At 38.4% G+C, this 13,390-nt stretch overlaps 1 protein-coding gene across 1 annotated transcript in view; it reads right to left on the reverse strand.

The window, feature by feature from the left end:
• Positions 1-8,773, reverse strand: part of tgfb3 (transforming growth factor, beta 3) — a 30,274-nt gene extending 21,501 nt beyond the window's left edge. Inside the window, exon 1 of the mRNA XM_082143564.1 lies at positions 8,118-8,773. Within this exon, the coding sequence (XP_081999690.1) occupies positions 8,118-8,463 (346 nt within the window). The 5' untranslated portion in view covers positions 8,464-8,773. The remainder of the gene's footprint in view (positions 1-8,117) is intronic.
• Between the last annotated feature and the right edge of the window lie 4,617 nt (positions 8,774-13,390).

Consider the following 13,390-nt stretch of genomic DNA (forward strand, 5'->3'; position numbering starts at 1 on the left):
AGATTATAAGCACGCCAATCCATCTTACTCAGTTGCCCTTTCTGATCTCAGGCCAGGTGTCGTTTTCGAGGTGCTCTCATTGGTTTGACTCTAAACATGGTCTGAGATGTCGTTCCTCTCCTGCCAGGTGACATGATCCAGAGCTCCTGAGAAAGCCTGGGATGTAATCAGGGCAGCGCTGATGAACGTCAGAGGAAAGTGGTAAACAGAGGAAATGAAGTCAAGTCACCTTCATTTATACAGCGCTTTACAATATAGATAGATTCAAAGCAGCTTTACAGTGATAATAGGAGATTACAGTAACAGAGATTGTTTAGGCTTTACAGCAGCTCTAGAATAAAGCTATTGTCCAGATAAAGTTAGTTATGATTGATTCACTTCCATCGCAAAGATCATTAGTTATTAACTTAGGGGCCGCTAACACGACACTAATAATAATAATAATATAGAATACAGAATTGTCGCTTCCACGTGTCCATGTGAACTGGGAGGAGAGCGACTTTACTCGACTCAGAACTAGATCTTCTGGCAGAGAAATACACCGCTCTACAGTAATTTGAAAGTGATTGCAGTACCAGTTTTCGCCACAATCTTACATATGGCTCCTTTAACTCTTTCCGCACCATTGAAAGAATTGTCTGTGTTTTCACTGTTATACGGTAGGGGGCGCTATAACACATCTTCTGGAAGAGTGCTGAATCTACTGATCAAAACACAGGAGAAGAAGAAGCAGAAACAAGTGATATCATATGTAAGCAGATGCATATGTAAAATAACATGATCATCAATATCAAACAGCATATAAATCTAAACTGCCTAATGTTACTGAATGAAATGTCGACCCAGGACGAGCTACAGGACTGTGAAGCATTAGGGGTGTTGATGGACTCGATCTACTCCATCTGTGTTTTGATCATCGTTCTGAATCTGAATCTGATCCAGTCTTTGACAAAAACGTGATTTTCTCAGCTTTTTCCTCGAAGTGTTGCTTTTTTAATGAAACTTTCCCACATTCAAGTGTTGATAAAAAATAATGCAAGAAGCTAGAATTAGTTTACAAGCACAGGGTCGGTTATTTCTTTTGATATATTGCATGTTCAGATATTCATACAACAAAATATTATGGGAGGTGTGAAACCTTTGTGAAAATGCTGGTGTTGGATGGCAACATGTTTCAAAACCACTGGCAGTGAAAGAGTTAATAATGTGTCAAAATGCACTTTTCATAAGAGTTTTTTAACAAGGGGTATTGGTATTTAGTAATTTAATATGAAAAAGTACCCAATATTGTTGCCTTTTTCAATAAAAACTGTTTATGATGTAAATGATAAGCACACCTCAACAGAACGAGAATGGAAAACTTGGAAACGAGTTGCATTTCATCACTTCTGGCTCCACCGTCCGGAAGTCAACAGGTGTTCGGTTACAAAATGGTGAACAACACACACTCAAGAAATGTTCAGGTTTTATTCTGCGACATGAAACACATCAGTAATGCCACCTTGTGATTAAAAAAAGAAAAAGAAAAAGCTTTTACTTGTCTTGAAAAAGCGGTTGTTAACAAGTGTCTAAATGTGAAGACAGAGGTTGATGTGCACATTAAACATCATCAGCCGAACAGATAAACTCATCTTGCTTTCACAGTTTATGATGAACTATTCTAACTCAAACTGTCCAACTTGTAGATTTATCAGTTTTCCAATTGATGTTATAAAAATGCAAAAACATCTGCGTATATATATATATATATAAAAACACAATGAGATGGATTTAAAAGCTTTAGAGTTCCTGGATGCACATTTATCAGAAAATACTTACTTTTTAACTCTTTAAAGAAGCCAAATCAAACATATTTATACCACGAAACTATCCAAGAAGGATACACATACAACCAGCATTTTATCAAAAATAATAACTCAAGATAATAATGCAATTAGACTCATCCACAAGAGCGCAGTGTTGAAGCTAATGATGGTGACCTTGAGGTCATGTGACCGTGGTGTAGTTCGTTTACAGCCTACGTTTCACTTTTTATTTAGACTTCAAAATTCATTTGTGAAGATTATCATGATGAGCAAAACATGTAAGAATAATAAACTTACAGCTTATTTACTGCAATAATCCAAAAGCCAATGGATAACGCCAACTGGGTTTTTGTCAAGGGAACCAGTGTGATGCGAACTGACAGGTTGGACTGTACAAACTCGCCACTCTATGCCAGTCTGAAGACCAGAAAGATTTGTATACCATGATCAGAGAGAGGAGCTTTATTAGGTCCCATTAGCAGACTGGTTAATATTACTATATAAACTGCTAGTGTTATGATGAAGTCCGAGGTTTATGAGAGATGTCATTACCATCACAGCTCATTACAATCACATTATACCAAAATCCATGTGAAAGGTGATGATAGATCTAATCCAGGAAGCATATTTTGAAGAAATGTCAAGTGGTCAACTGTTCAACGGCCTTTAAAGTCCAACTGGACAAAACTATAAGGGTTAAATCATTTCCAACCACCAAAGACTTCAGACATCACCGCAGATAACAGCGGACTGAATGCAAACCAAAGGCTGATCAAAACACACTGCGCTTTCTTTCAGGTCCTGTGAGCCTTTGTTCTGCTTCCAAACGGCGAGTCTGAAGTGAAATGAGGTCATGCAGTAAATATCCCGGGTGCATTTATCAAGAGCTGTGTATAATAGGCCGTGACCCGTGTGTTAAGTGACCGCTCGACTCCTCCGGTCGGTAATCTCAAGAGTCTGAATGTGGAATCCCTCAAAATAAATGACATCCCAATGTTCACACTATCCATCCCCAACAGTGTGTGAGATCAAAATAAGTGTGTCCCAACGCATATAGTATGTTGAAAAGAGTGTGCCAGAAGTCCCGGATGGTCTACTATTCCCGGTGGATTCTCGAAGTGTGGATCCGTGCTCACTATAACAGCTGATATTACCCACAACCCACTGCGCTTTGGAGGAGGAACTACAAACACGAGTAAAAAGTGTTAAAAAACTACAAAAATGGCGGATATGCGCGAATGACGGTGAGAGGTTTAGATAAAGGTTTGAGTGACTAATCAAAGTTTAACCTGCTAGAAAAATATTGATTTAATGTCATCCGTGCTATATTTAAAGCTGCAGTCTGCAGTTTTTCCTCTTTGTCGCCATCTCTGTTCGAAATCTGCAATTGCAGTTATTCGCGGAATTATCAACTTTACGTGGGTTGTGCCTCGGCTCGGCACAGCGCGGATGAATCCAATGTTTTGAGGAGAATGTGCGGCTGTCAATCACCGCGCCGCCGGTGTGGATACTGGCATTCGCAATCACAGATCCTACTTTTTGGAAATATGAACAACATAAGAATTTTCACCGGAAAATGTCGTCTAAACAAGTAAGTAACATCCACTTTTGTTTTGACTAACTAAGGGAAAATAGCATTGCAGTAAATCGCGCCGATTAAATCTAACGATCGCTTATATCACGTCAAACCGTGCAAATTATACTTTGTTCTCAAATTGTTAATGTTAACAACATCAGCATTGCGTGACGACATTTAATGCCCTTCCGATATTTGTCCTTGTTTTCGCATGGGCCGGTTGCAGTCTCTTTATTTCTCTGTAGTCACTCCGAAGTTCGAAGTCTTTCGCGTTTTACAATGGGTGAATCTCCAGTTGTCACTGGTGATTGTCGTTTGAACCTTTCTGGATCCGCCATCAAATTGATGTTTAATTATATCAAGTGCTGTGAGAAAAGTCTATAAATCTCCACCTCCAACATCCTCACACTCATCGCCTACTAGCCGAGACTCTTCTTTATGTGGACAGATGTGACGTAATGCTCGAATTTCCCGTGGAAATCCACCAGTACCACTAGAATTAAAAACATTATTACGAGCTTACCGTTTTGAATCGAGCTACGGCAAGCAGAGAGTTTTGAACACTGGCTGGTTATGTACTTGCTCAAAAAATTATTTTGGATAATTTTTAACCCAAAAAAGCTACAGACTGCAGCTTTAATCTGCAATAATGTGGAGTTTTATAAAGATCCGTTTGACCATTAACTTTTAAATGCATCATTCTGCATGAATATGAGGAGAGTCTCCGCATGAAATACCCAAGACTGCAGATCGACGTGCTTCTGCATTTCTGTCCGATACAGTAGAACATTAGATTAAATGTGGAGGATTTGAACTGTGATAGGATGATTGACAGGCCAGTTTACTGTGATAGGATGATTGACAGGCCAGTTTACTGTGACAGAGAGCGACCGTCAAAGACGCAATTGTATGACGGGATAGTTTGTCCCAAAGCTTGTCTACTCTTCTGCTACACACTCAAAAGTATGCACTTTTTCTTCACCAAGCAATAGTACAAGTAGGCGAATTGAGACGCAGCAACGAGATGAGATAATGCACAAAAAGCCTGACTCGAGCGCTCACGTGACCGGCAAATCAGAGATGGAAAAAAGTGCGCGTGTTTGTGTGTTTTGGCCAGCGAATGTGATCTCTGTTTTGCTTGGAAATGACATCACCTTCTTACTATTAAACATATCAGAAGTGGCGCTCTCTGCATCTCTGATCCCCGTCCATCGCTCTCTGGCAGACACAGCCGTGATCTCCAACAGCCAGATAGTGTTAACCCAGTCCCAGAGACTCACCATCTGCCGGCTGGGTGTTCCTCCCTCAACAAACAGCTTTTCTGGAAAGTTGTGTAAGTTTAAGGGTTTTGTGAGTTGCCAATCAGTGGGAAAGATGGCTGGAACGCAGGTGCACGTCTTAATCTTACTCTTGGTTAATGGACAAACAGGTCTGGAATGGCAAAAATGCTTTCCAGTGATGTCATTCAGCCATTTCTGGATGCAAATAGACACAGAGGCGATAAGAAAGCACAACCTGCATGAACCCATTCGTCCTGAAAAACACATTAGATTAGCTGATGTGAATGGAACGTGAATATACATTACTCGACCCACCACATTCTCTCATGCTGCGTTTACCCACACGGAGAACTGCTGGATGGAAAGGAAAGAAATCCCTCTGCCAATCCAGTTTTTTCCCGCATGAGTGCTAGAATTCGTGTGTTTGTTCTGCGGGACGAGTCTCCGCCGGGACCTTATTTAACAATAACAGGCTGAGCGTTTGCTATAGTTCTGTGGGGTGATATTCCTTCAACATGAAGCTCGTAAATATACATTTATATGATGCATATCAACACTCGCTCAAAGAAAACTGCTTACAGACAAATGGGATCATGGAGATCCTTTTATAGTTTTATTAATATTTTGAATTAGATTTTATTTGATCTGGTTTCATTTTATATTTCATAAAATGTTTAGTAATTTTTTTTAAGTCTATACTTTTTTTATTTTACAGAAAAATTAGCTGAAATATTTTTGTTTTGTTTTATTTCAAGTAATGAAAATGCTTTTTTATGGTTTTAGTTTTAGTTAAATATAATAATCCTAGCATTTCCTCCATGTCTTTAGCTTTGAACGTGTCTTCATACTCCTAAACGTCGACTAAACTAATATACACACTGTAAAAGATGATGCACTAACTTAATTTATTCTGCTCTGTTGACATTACTCATTTGTATTGAGTTTTTATGACTTTCTGTTATGTACCTGTTTCTTAAAGCATTGCAAAACAGTTCCCTGAAATAAGACCGTCAAAACTTTCTTTTCTGAGAAACAAATATGTGGTGACTCATCTTGCACTTACAGGCACATGCCATCTTTAGTCCAATCAGACGCTCTCTAGAATAAGAACGTCCACCTGCCACCAATCAACAGCAAATCACAGTTCACTGCCGTGACATCTAATAATAACAAAAGGGACGAGCTCTTCAATATGTTCCAGATTCCAACTACATCAACACTTAAAAGAAAACTGTGCTCATCAAGGGGTTTTTCTTTTTTTTTTTGTGTGTGTGTGAAATATTAAGCACAACTCAGCCTTCAGACCCCCACACTGGCAGGATCCTCTTCAGAACCAGCAGTTCTCAGATGAACAGTCCAAACGGAACCCAAAAGCTCCAGGAGAACATCGGTTAGTGGTTCCTCCAGTAAACTCTCATAAATAAAAGTTCTTTATTGGCATCAATGGTTCCGTGAAGAACCTTTAACATCACTTTCCACACATAAAGGTTCTTTATAGTGGGAAAAAACAGGTTCTTTAGATTATTAAAATGTAACAAAATAAAAATAAATGGATCTAGTGTTGACTAAAATAACTGGTTCTTCAATGGCACCACTACCCTTTTAGAGCCTTTATTTATAAGAGTGTTACACCAAAAGGGAAGGCCATGAAGCACTTGAAATATATATATTGAAGGTCATTTAACATTTAGATGTTTTCCAGAGGGTTTCCCAACGGATCTGTGCATTTCAAGGATGATACAGTCAAACCAAAAATTAACCAGACACCAGATATACATTTTTATTTATTTTTTCACTAGTGTGTGCAGGACACTATAGTTCATTAATGTAAGTGAGGAGAGCAAAATAAAGTAAACTGTTGACATATTATACCCAGATATTCTTCATTCAGTGACTACCAGTAACATTTATTAAGATTTGAGATAAAAAATGATTCAGACACTTTGACCTGATCATGTTTTCTTAAGTGTTTTGTCTTTAATTGCTAAAGCTCTTTTTACACACAGACTGAACAAAATGAAGCATTGCTTGGTGATTGGTTGAGCTAAACTGGTATTATCTAATTGTGTAGTTAAATTTAACAGCTGACAGATATTCAACATAATTCATGTGTGAGACAGTCTAACAGAAGGACGGACAAAACCAGTCAAATATCAACTGAGTTCTGCTCATATTTATTAACATTTTCCAAACTATAGCGAATAAACTGTGATAATGTGAGATATGTTGAAGGTGTCTGAATACATGTTGGTTTGACTGTAAACTGTAGCAAGTTCTACTAGCACATGCTTTCAGACAAAGAGTAAACCAGGTCTGGTTCTGAGCTCACCACTTTTCCAGAATCACCTCTCGCACTCTTGTCTTATCTTTCAACCACACAATCTAGTGCTAAACTAGGAAGACATTCACCCAACTGTGTCCTCAGATAATCTGGGGCCCGTCTCGACTTGGACAGGACCCAGAGACACATGGAAAATTGGTGGAGATCCTTTTGCACTGACCCTCCGGTGAACGAACAGACCAAGCAAACCGTGTGAAATCGTTTTCAGATGTCAACTATAGGTCCATTTATTATTACCAGGACAGACTTAAACGGCCTGAAAAGTGATTAGTGCACTGGTGTAACGTGAGCCGAGCGGCACTATCATCACCTGTAACACTTTAATAACATTAACCAACAGAATTACATTACAGATCGGTTAAAGTTAGGGGTGTAACAATTTATATCGCAATACAAAAATGCATCAATATGTATTGAGGATAGGTCACCCAAAATGAAATTTTCTGTGAGATTTTTTTTTTTTTTTTTTTTGAGTTTTAGTGTCAGTACTACATTAAACTATAATGTTGAATATAATGTATAATAATGCAATGGGGGAATATTTGTGTGTCCTGATAATGCCAAATGTGTTATGATACCAGAAAAAGGGCCCTATACATTATTTTAAATATATCTAGTCAGTGACAGAGATCAAGCATATTCATCTACAATAATTCAGTATTTTCAGCTTCAGAATCATGAATATTGTTATTCTGGCGTCTCTATTGTCCTGTGCTTTGGGTTTCCAGCACCAAGTCCAAGCCTGTTCATTTACACCAATTTAATACCAAATTTAACATTTTAATCAACAGCTAATTTTTTGTTGACCTTTTATAATATGTCTTGGAGTATCGCAATAATATCGTATGGTGATATGTATCGATGAGGGTATCTTTACACCACAAGTTAAAGTACATTCAAACTTTGACTGCGATTCAAGTATTTCTTGGTGAACTGTGAGAAAAGGTTTTGTAGGATAAATGGGTGTTCAGAAATTCAATCAGTTAGGCCTATGTTTCATCAGTCACCTTGCTCTCTAGATAACTGTTATTGGCCTTTTTTTATTTTTTTTTATCTGTTAGTCTATGAATCCCCCTGTCTCCAGTGCCAGACCTTACACCTATACAGTAACTTACTGTTTTCAGGGAAGCCCTGGATCATGTTGAACTTGTGTATTTCTTTAGCGTAGTATTCGGTCTCGGTGTTGTCCTGTCCGCAGCTCTGATGCCGGTCTCGGCCCAACTCCTCCAGCAGTTCCCTAGTGCTGTTATACAGGGCCAGCACTTGATAGGGCACCTGACTAGGGCCCAGGGTCTGTGGCGGGCTGGTCAGCCTCAGTTTGCTGAGGATCTGACCCCGAATGGCCTCCACCCTCTTCTTCTTAATGTGGTCGATGTCCACCGTGGTGCAGGTTGACAGAGAGAAACTCATGGTCACACTGTTTAAAAGCAGGAAAAACAGCAGCCCTCTGCCCAAATGCATGGTTTATTCTGTTCACTTGTCACAGTTCCAGTTCACTTGAATAGCTTTAAAAGGATAATGAGAGTGAATCCCAGGTTGCCCTCTCTATGGGCTGGAGTTCAAGTGCTGAGCCTGTTTTCTCCAAGAGATTCCATGCTGCAACCTTATTATTCCATATAAACACCGCACAATAATCCCATAACATCCTTAAACATCCATCATTGGCACTTTACAAGAAAGCAGATTTTCAGCATAGCCTTGTCCAATCGCATTTCTCCCTAAAACCAGCGCTGTGGAAGACTTTCCCTGTGAGACGCACGCGCTCAACGCTCGCGCTCGACTGACAGGATTATTTCGCTCTCGTGCGCTTTTATAGTCAGAGTCTCTGTGACGTGTGTCGGTGGGCGGAGTCACACTCTCTCACCCCGACTGCTCTCTTTCCCATTCATGCAATCATTTTATATAATAGCTAACGCATAGAAAATGTAATTGCACATTACGTAATCTAAAGCAATGGGAACGAATAGAATATTTTAGAAATGACTGTGTAATCCTAATTATCCAAAAGCCAAATGTCCTTCTCTGGCGCTCACTCTAAAACAATGGGTTTTTATAAAGTCTGTGCGCCTCCTGCTGGATGTTTAATCTGAAACTACCAACATACATTTCATAGAAGCTGCTGCTTTATATTAGAAACTCATCTTGATATTTGATGTACACTACCAGTCTCTTCTGCTCACCAAGGCTGCATTTATTTGATAAAAAAATAAATTATATATATATATATATATATATATATATATATATATATATATATATATATATATATATATATATATATATTGAAATATTATTACAATTTAAAACAGCAGTTTTCTATGTGAATATAAAGTAAAGTGTACATTTATTCCTGCTGAATTTTCAGCATCATTACTCCAGTCTTCAGTGTCATATGATCCTTCAGAAATCACTCTAATATGAGGATTTTATGATCAAGAAACATTTCTCATTATTATCAATGTTGAAAACAGTTATTTACATTTTTATTTCAGGATTCTTTGATGAACAGAAAGTTCAAAAGAAAGAAAGGATGAATTAAATTCATCAAAAGTTACAGTAAAGACATTTATAATGTTACAAAAGATTATATTTCAGATAAATACTGTTCTTTTGAACTTTCTATTCATTAAATAAACTGTTTTCAACATTGATAATAATAATGAGAAATTATTCTTGAGCATCAAATCATCAGATCAGAATGATTTGTGAAGGATCATGTGACACTGAAGACTGGAGTAATGATGCTGAAAATTCAGCTTTGATCACAGGAATAAATTACATTTTAAAACATCTTAAAATAGAAAACAGTCATTTTAAATTGTCATAATATTTAACAATATTGCTGTTTTTTTTATCAAATAAATGCAGCCTTGGTGAGCAGAAGAGACTTCGGTTACACTATACAGTTAGGGTAGGATTAGGTTTTGGTTTAGGGTTAATTGCATGTAATGTAATTATGCATAACTTACTCTTATTACTATGGTAAGTACATGTAACTGTAACAAGGACACTGTAAAATAAAGTGTCACTGAAACTTATTTTTTAAATATTAAAGATCTTACCGATCCAAAACTTTTGACTTGTAGTTTACTTGCATTATATGCTTACAGGTTAATATGTGAATTACAGTCAGTGTGTTCATAATAATAATGCTGAAATTATGTCTGTACATTCAATGGCATGTTAAGGATGTATTTGAAGTCATTCATTAGGCTATTATATTCGTGTATGGTTTAATATAACTTTTTATTGAAGCAGATCTTTATTTTGAGCATCATTACCATCATTATTTCACGTGTAGCTGAACAAAGAAAAACTATTTACCATTTTAAGAGCTGGTGAACCTCATTCAGATTTTACTGTCCATGAGTCATGACATACTTCAGTTTGCATGAAATAACCGATGTCAAGTTGTAGTGGGAACTTGCATATCAACATTTCTATATATGGCAAAATCCAAGTGGCTTAAATCAACATACACAGGCAATGTCCTAAACAATATAAGACCTCAGATTGCTGGCACTGAACCAACATTTCCCTTAAAAAACAAAAATAAACAATAGATGATCAGTGGATGTCATCACTGTCCCACGGACATGAAGAGGACAGCAGAGAAACTCTCACTACGCCACAATATCCCAGTGACAAAGAACTAAACTACTGAACTTTCTGATACTTGTTTGTCGTTTCTGTTGTAACTTTGTTTTTGCTCGTCAATCTTTTAATTTATATTTATATGTGTGTGTTTATTTGGCTATTGGCTACATGTGATGGTGAAGACAAGTGATGTTGAAGTGATGGTGACATGATGGTGACATGATGGTGACGTGATGGTGATGACGTGATGGTGATGATGTGATTTACGTGATGGTGATGACATGATGGTGACGTGATGATGATGAAGTGAGGGTGATAACGTGCTGGTGATGACGTGATTTACGTGATGGTGATGATATGATGGTGACGTGATGATGATGAAGTGATGGTGATGACGTGATGGTGATGACATGTGATGGTGAAGACGTGATGTTGAAGTGATGGTGAAGACATGTGATGGTGATGAAGTGATGGTGATGAAGTGATGGTGAAGTGATGGTGAAGACGTGTGATGGTGAAGTGATGGTGAAGACGTGATGGTGAAGTGATGGTGAAGACGTGTGATGGTGAAGTGATGGTGAAGACGTGTGATGGTGAAGTGATGGTGAAGTGATGGTGAAGACGTGTGATGGTGAAGTGATGGTGAAGACGTGATGTTGAAGTGATGGTGAAGACGTGTGATGGTGAAGTGATGGTGAAGACGTGTGATGGTGAAGTGATGGTGAAGACGTGTGATGGTGAAGTGATGGTGAAGACATGTGATGGTGAAGTGATGGTGAAGACGTGATGGTGAAGTGATGGTGAAGACGTGATGGTGAAGTGATGGTGAAGACGTATGATGGTGAAGTGATGGTGAAGACGTGATGGTGAAGTGATGGTGAAGACGTGTGATGGTGAAGTGATGGTGAAGACGTGTGATGGTGAAGTGATGGTGAAGTGATGGTGAAGACGTGATGGTGAAGTGATGGTGAAGACGTGTGATGGTGAAGTGATGGTGAAGACGTGATGGTGAAGTGATGGTGAAGACGTGTGATGGTGAAGTGATGGTGAAGACGTGATGGTGAAGTGATGGTGAAGACGTGATGGTGAAGTGATGGTGAAGACAAGTGATGTTGAAGTGATGGTGACATGATGGTGACATGATGGTGACGTGATGGTGATGACGTGATGGTGATGACGTGATTTACGTGATGGTGATGACATGATGGTGACGTGATGATGATGAAGTGAGGGTGATAACGTGCTGGTGATGACATGTGATTTACGTGATGGTGATGATATGATGGTGACGTGATGATGATGAAGTGATGGTGATGACGTGATGGTGATGACATGTGATGGTGAAGACGTGATGTTGAAGTGATGGTGAAGACATGTGATGGTGATGAAGTGATGGTGATGAAGTGATGGTGAAGTGATGGTGAAGACGTGTGATGGTGAAGTGATGGTGAAGACGTGATGGTGAAGTGATGGTGAAGACGTGTGATGGTGAAGTGATGGTGAAGACGTGTGATGGTGAAGTGATGGTGAAGACGTGTGATGGTGAAGTGATGGTGAAGACATGTGATGGTGAAGTGATGGTGAAGACGTGATGGTGAAGTGATGGTGAAGACGTGATGGTGAAGTGATGGTGAAGACGTATGATGGTGAAGTGATGGTGAAGACGTGATGGTGAAGTGATGGTGAAGACGTGTGATGGTGAAGTGATGGTGGTGAAGTGATGGTGAAGACGTGATGGTGAAGTGATGGTGAAGACGTGTGATGGTGAAGTGATGGTGAAGACGTGTGATGGTGAAGTGATGGTGAAGTGATGGTGAAGACGTGATGGTGAAGTGATGGTGAAGACGTGTGATGGTGAAGTGATGGTGAAGACGTGATGGTGAAGTGATGGTGAAGACGTGTGATGGTGAAGTGATGGTGAAGACGTGATGGTGAAGTGATGGTGAAGACGTGTGATGGTGAAGTGATGGTGAAGACGTGTGATGGTGAAGTGATGGTGAAGACGTGATGATGAAGTGATGGTGAAGACGTGTGATGGTGAAGTGATGGTGAAGACGTGATGATGAAGTGATGGTGAAGACGTGTGATGGTGAAGTGATGGTGAAGACAAGTGATGTTGAAGTGATGGTGAAGACAAGTGATGTTGAAGTGATGGTGATCACTATACAGTATACAGTATATAAATATATTTATTGTTTGTTTGTTTGTTTGTTAGTTTTTGTTAGTTTGTTTGTTTGGATAAAAATGTCTTAAATGTTTGCGGGTAATAACATTACTGGGGAAAGTGATTGATCACTATAAAAAAAAGGTTACAAATCACTTTACAAAAAGAAAAAAGTAATATTCTTCTATGAAGTTAAAGACTTCATAAAGTTCAGTTAAAGTTAAGACTTTCCCCTATTTTTTTAATACTCTTATACATGTATTACAGAAGTCCAAATAGACAAATTCTGACACATACGTTTTCTGTCACCTATAAGTTATAACCCTCCATTACATAAACCATGATACTGTGGTGATACCATGGTACACAGATTGTATTAGATTTAAAGGCACTTTAATAGATAATGACACTAAATTATTACAGTTTTTTTCATGTATGATAATACTTTAAAGAGTACTATATATGGCACATGCCTAAAAACATGGTAAAAAATGCATGGTAATAGCACCGTTTTACTGTTTATCAGTCTGATTTTATTTCATTTTATTATATTATTTCATTGTTTTGTTTTGTATACTTTTTGACAATCACATTAATCACTGGACGACAGTAAAACAAACAAACAAA

The sequence above is a fragment of the Leuciscus leuciscus genome (assembly GCF_965113295.1).
Source record: "Leuciscus leuciscus genome assembly, chromosome: 17".
NCBI lineage: Eukaryota > Metazoa > Chordata > Actinopteri > Cypriniformes > Leuciscidae > Leuciscus > Leuciscus leuciscus.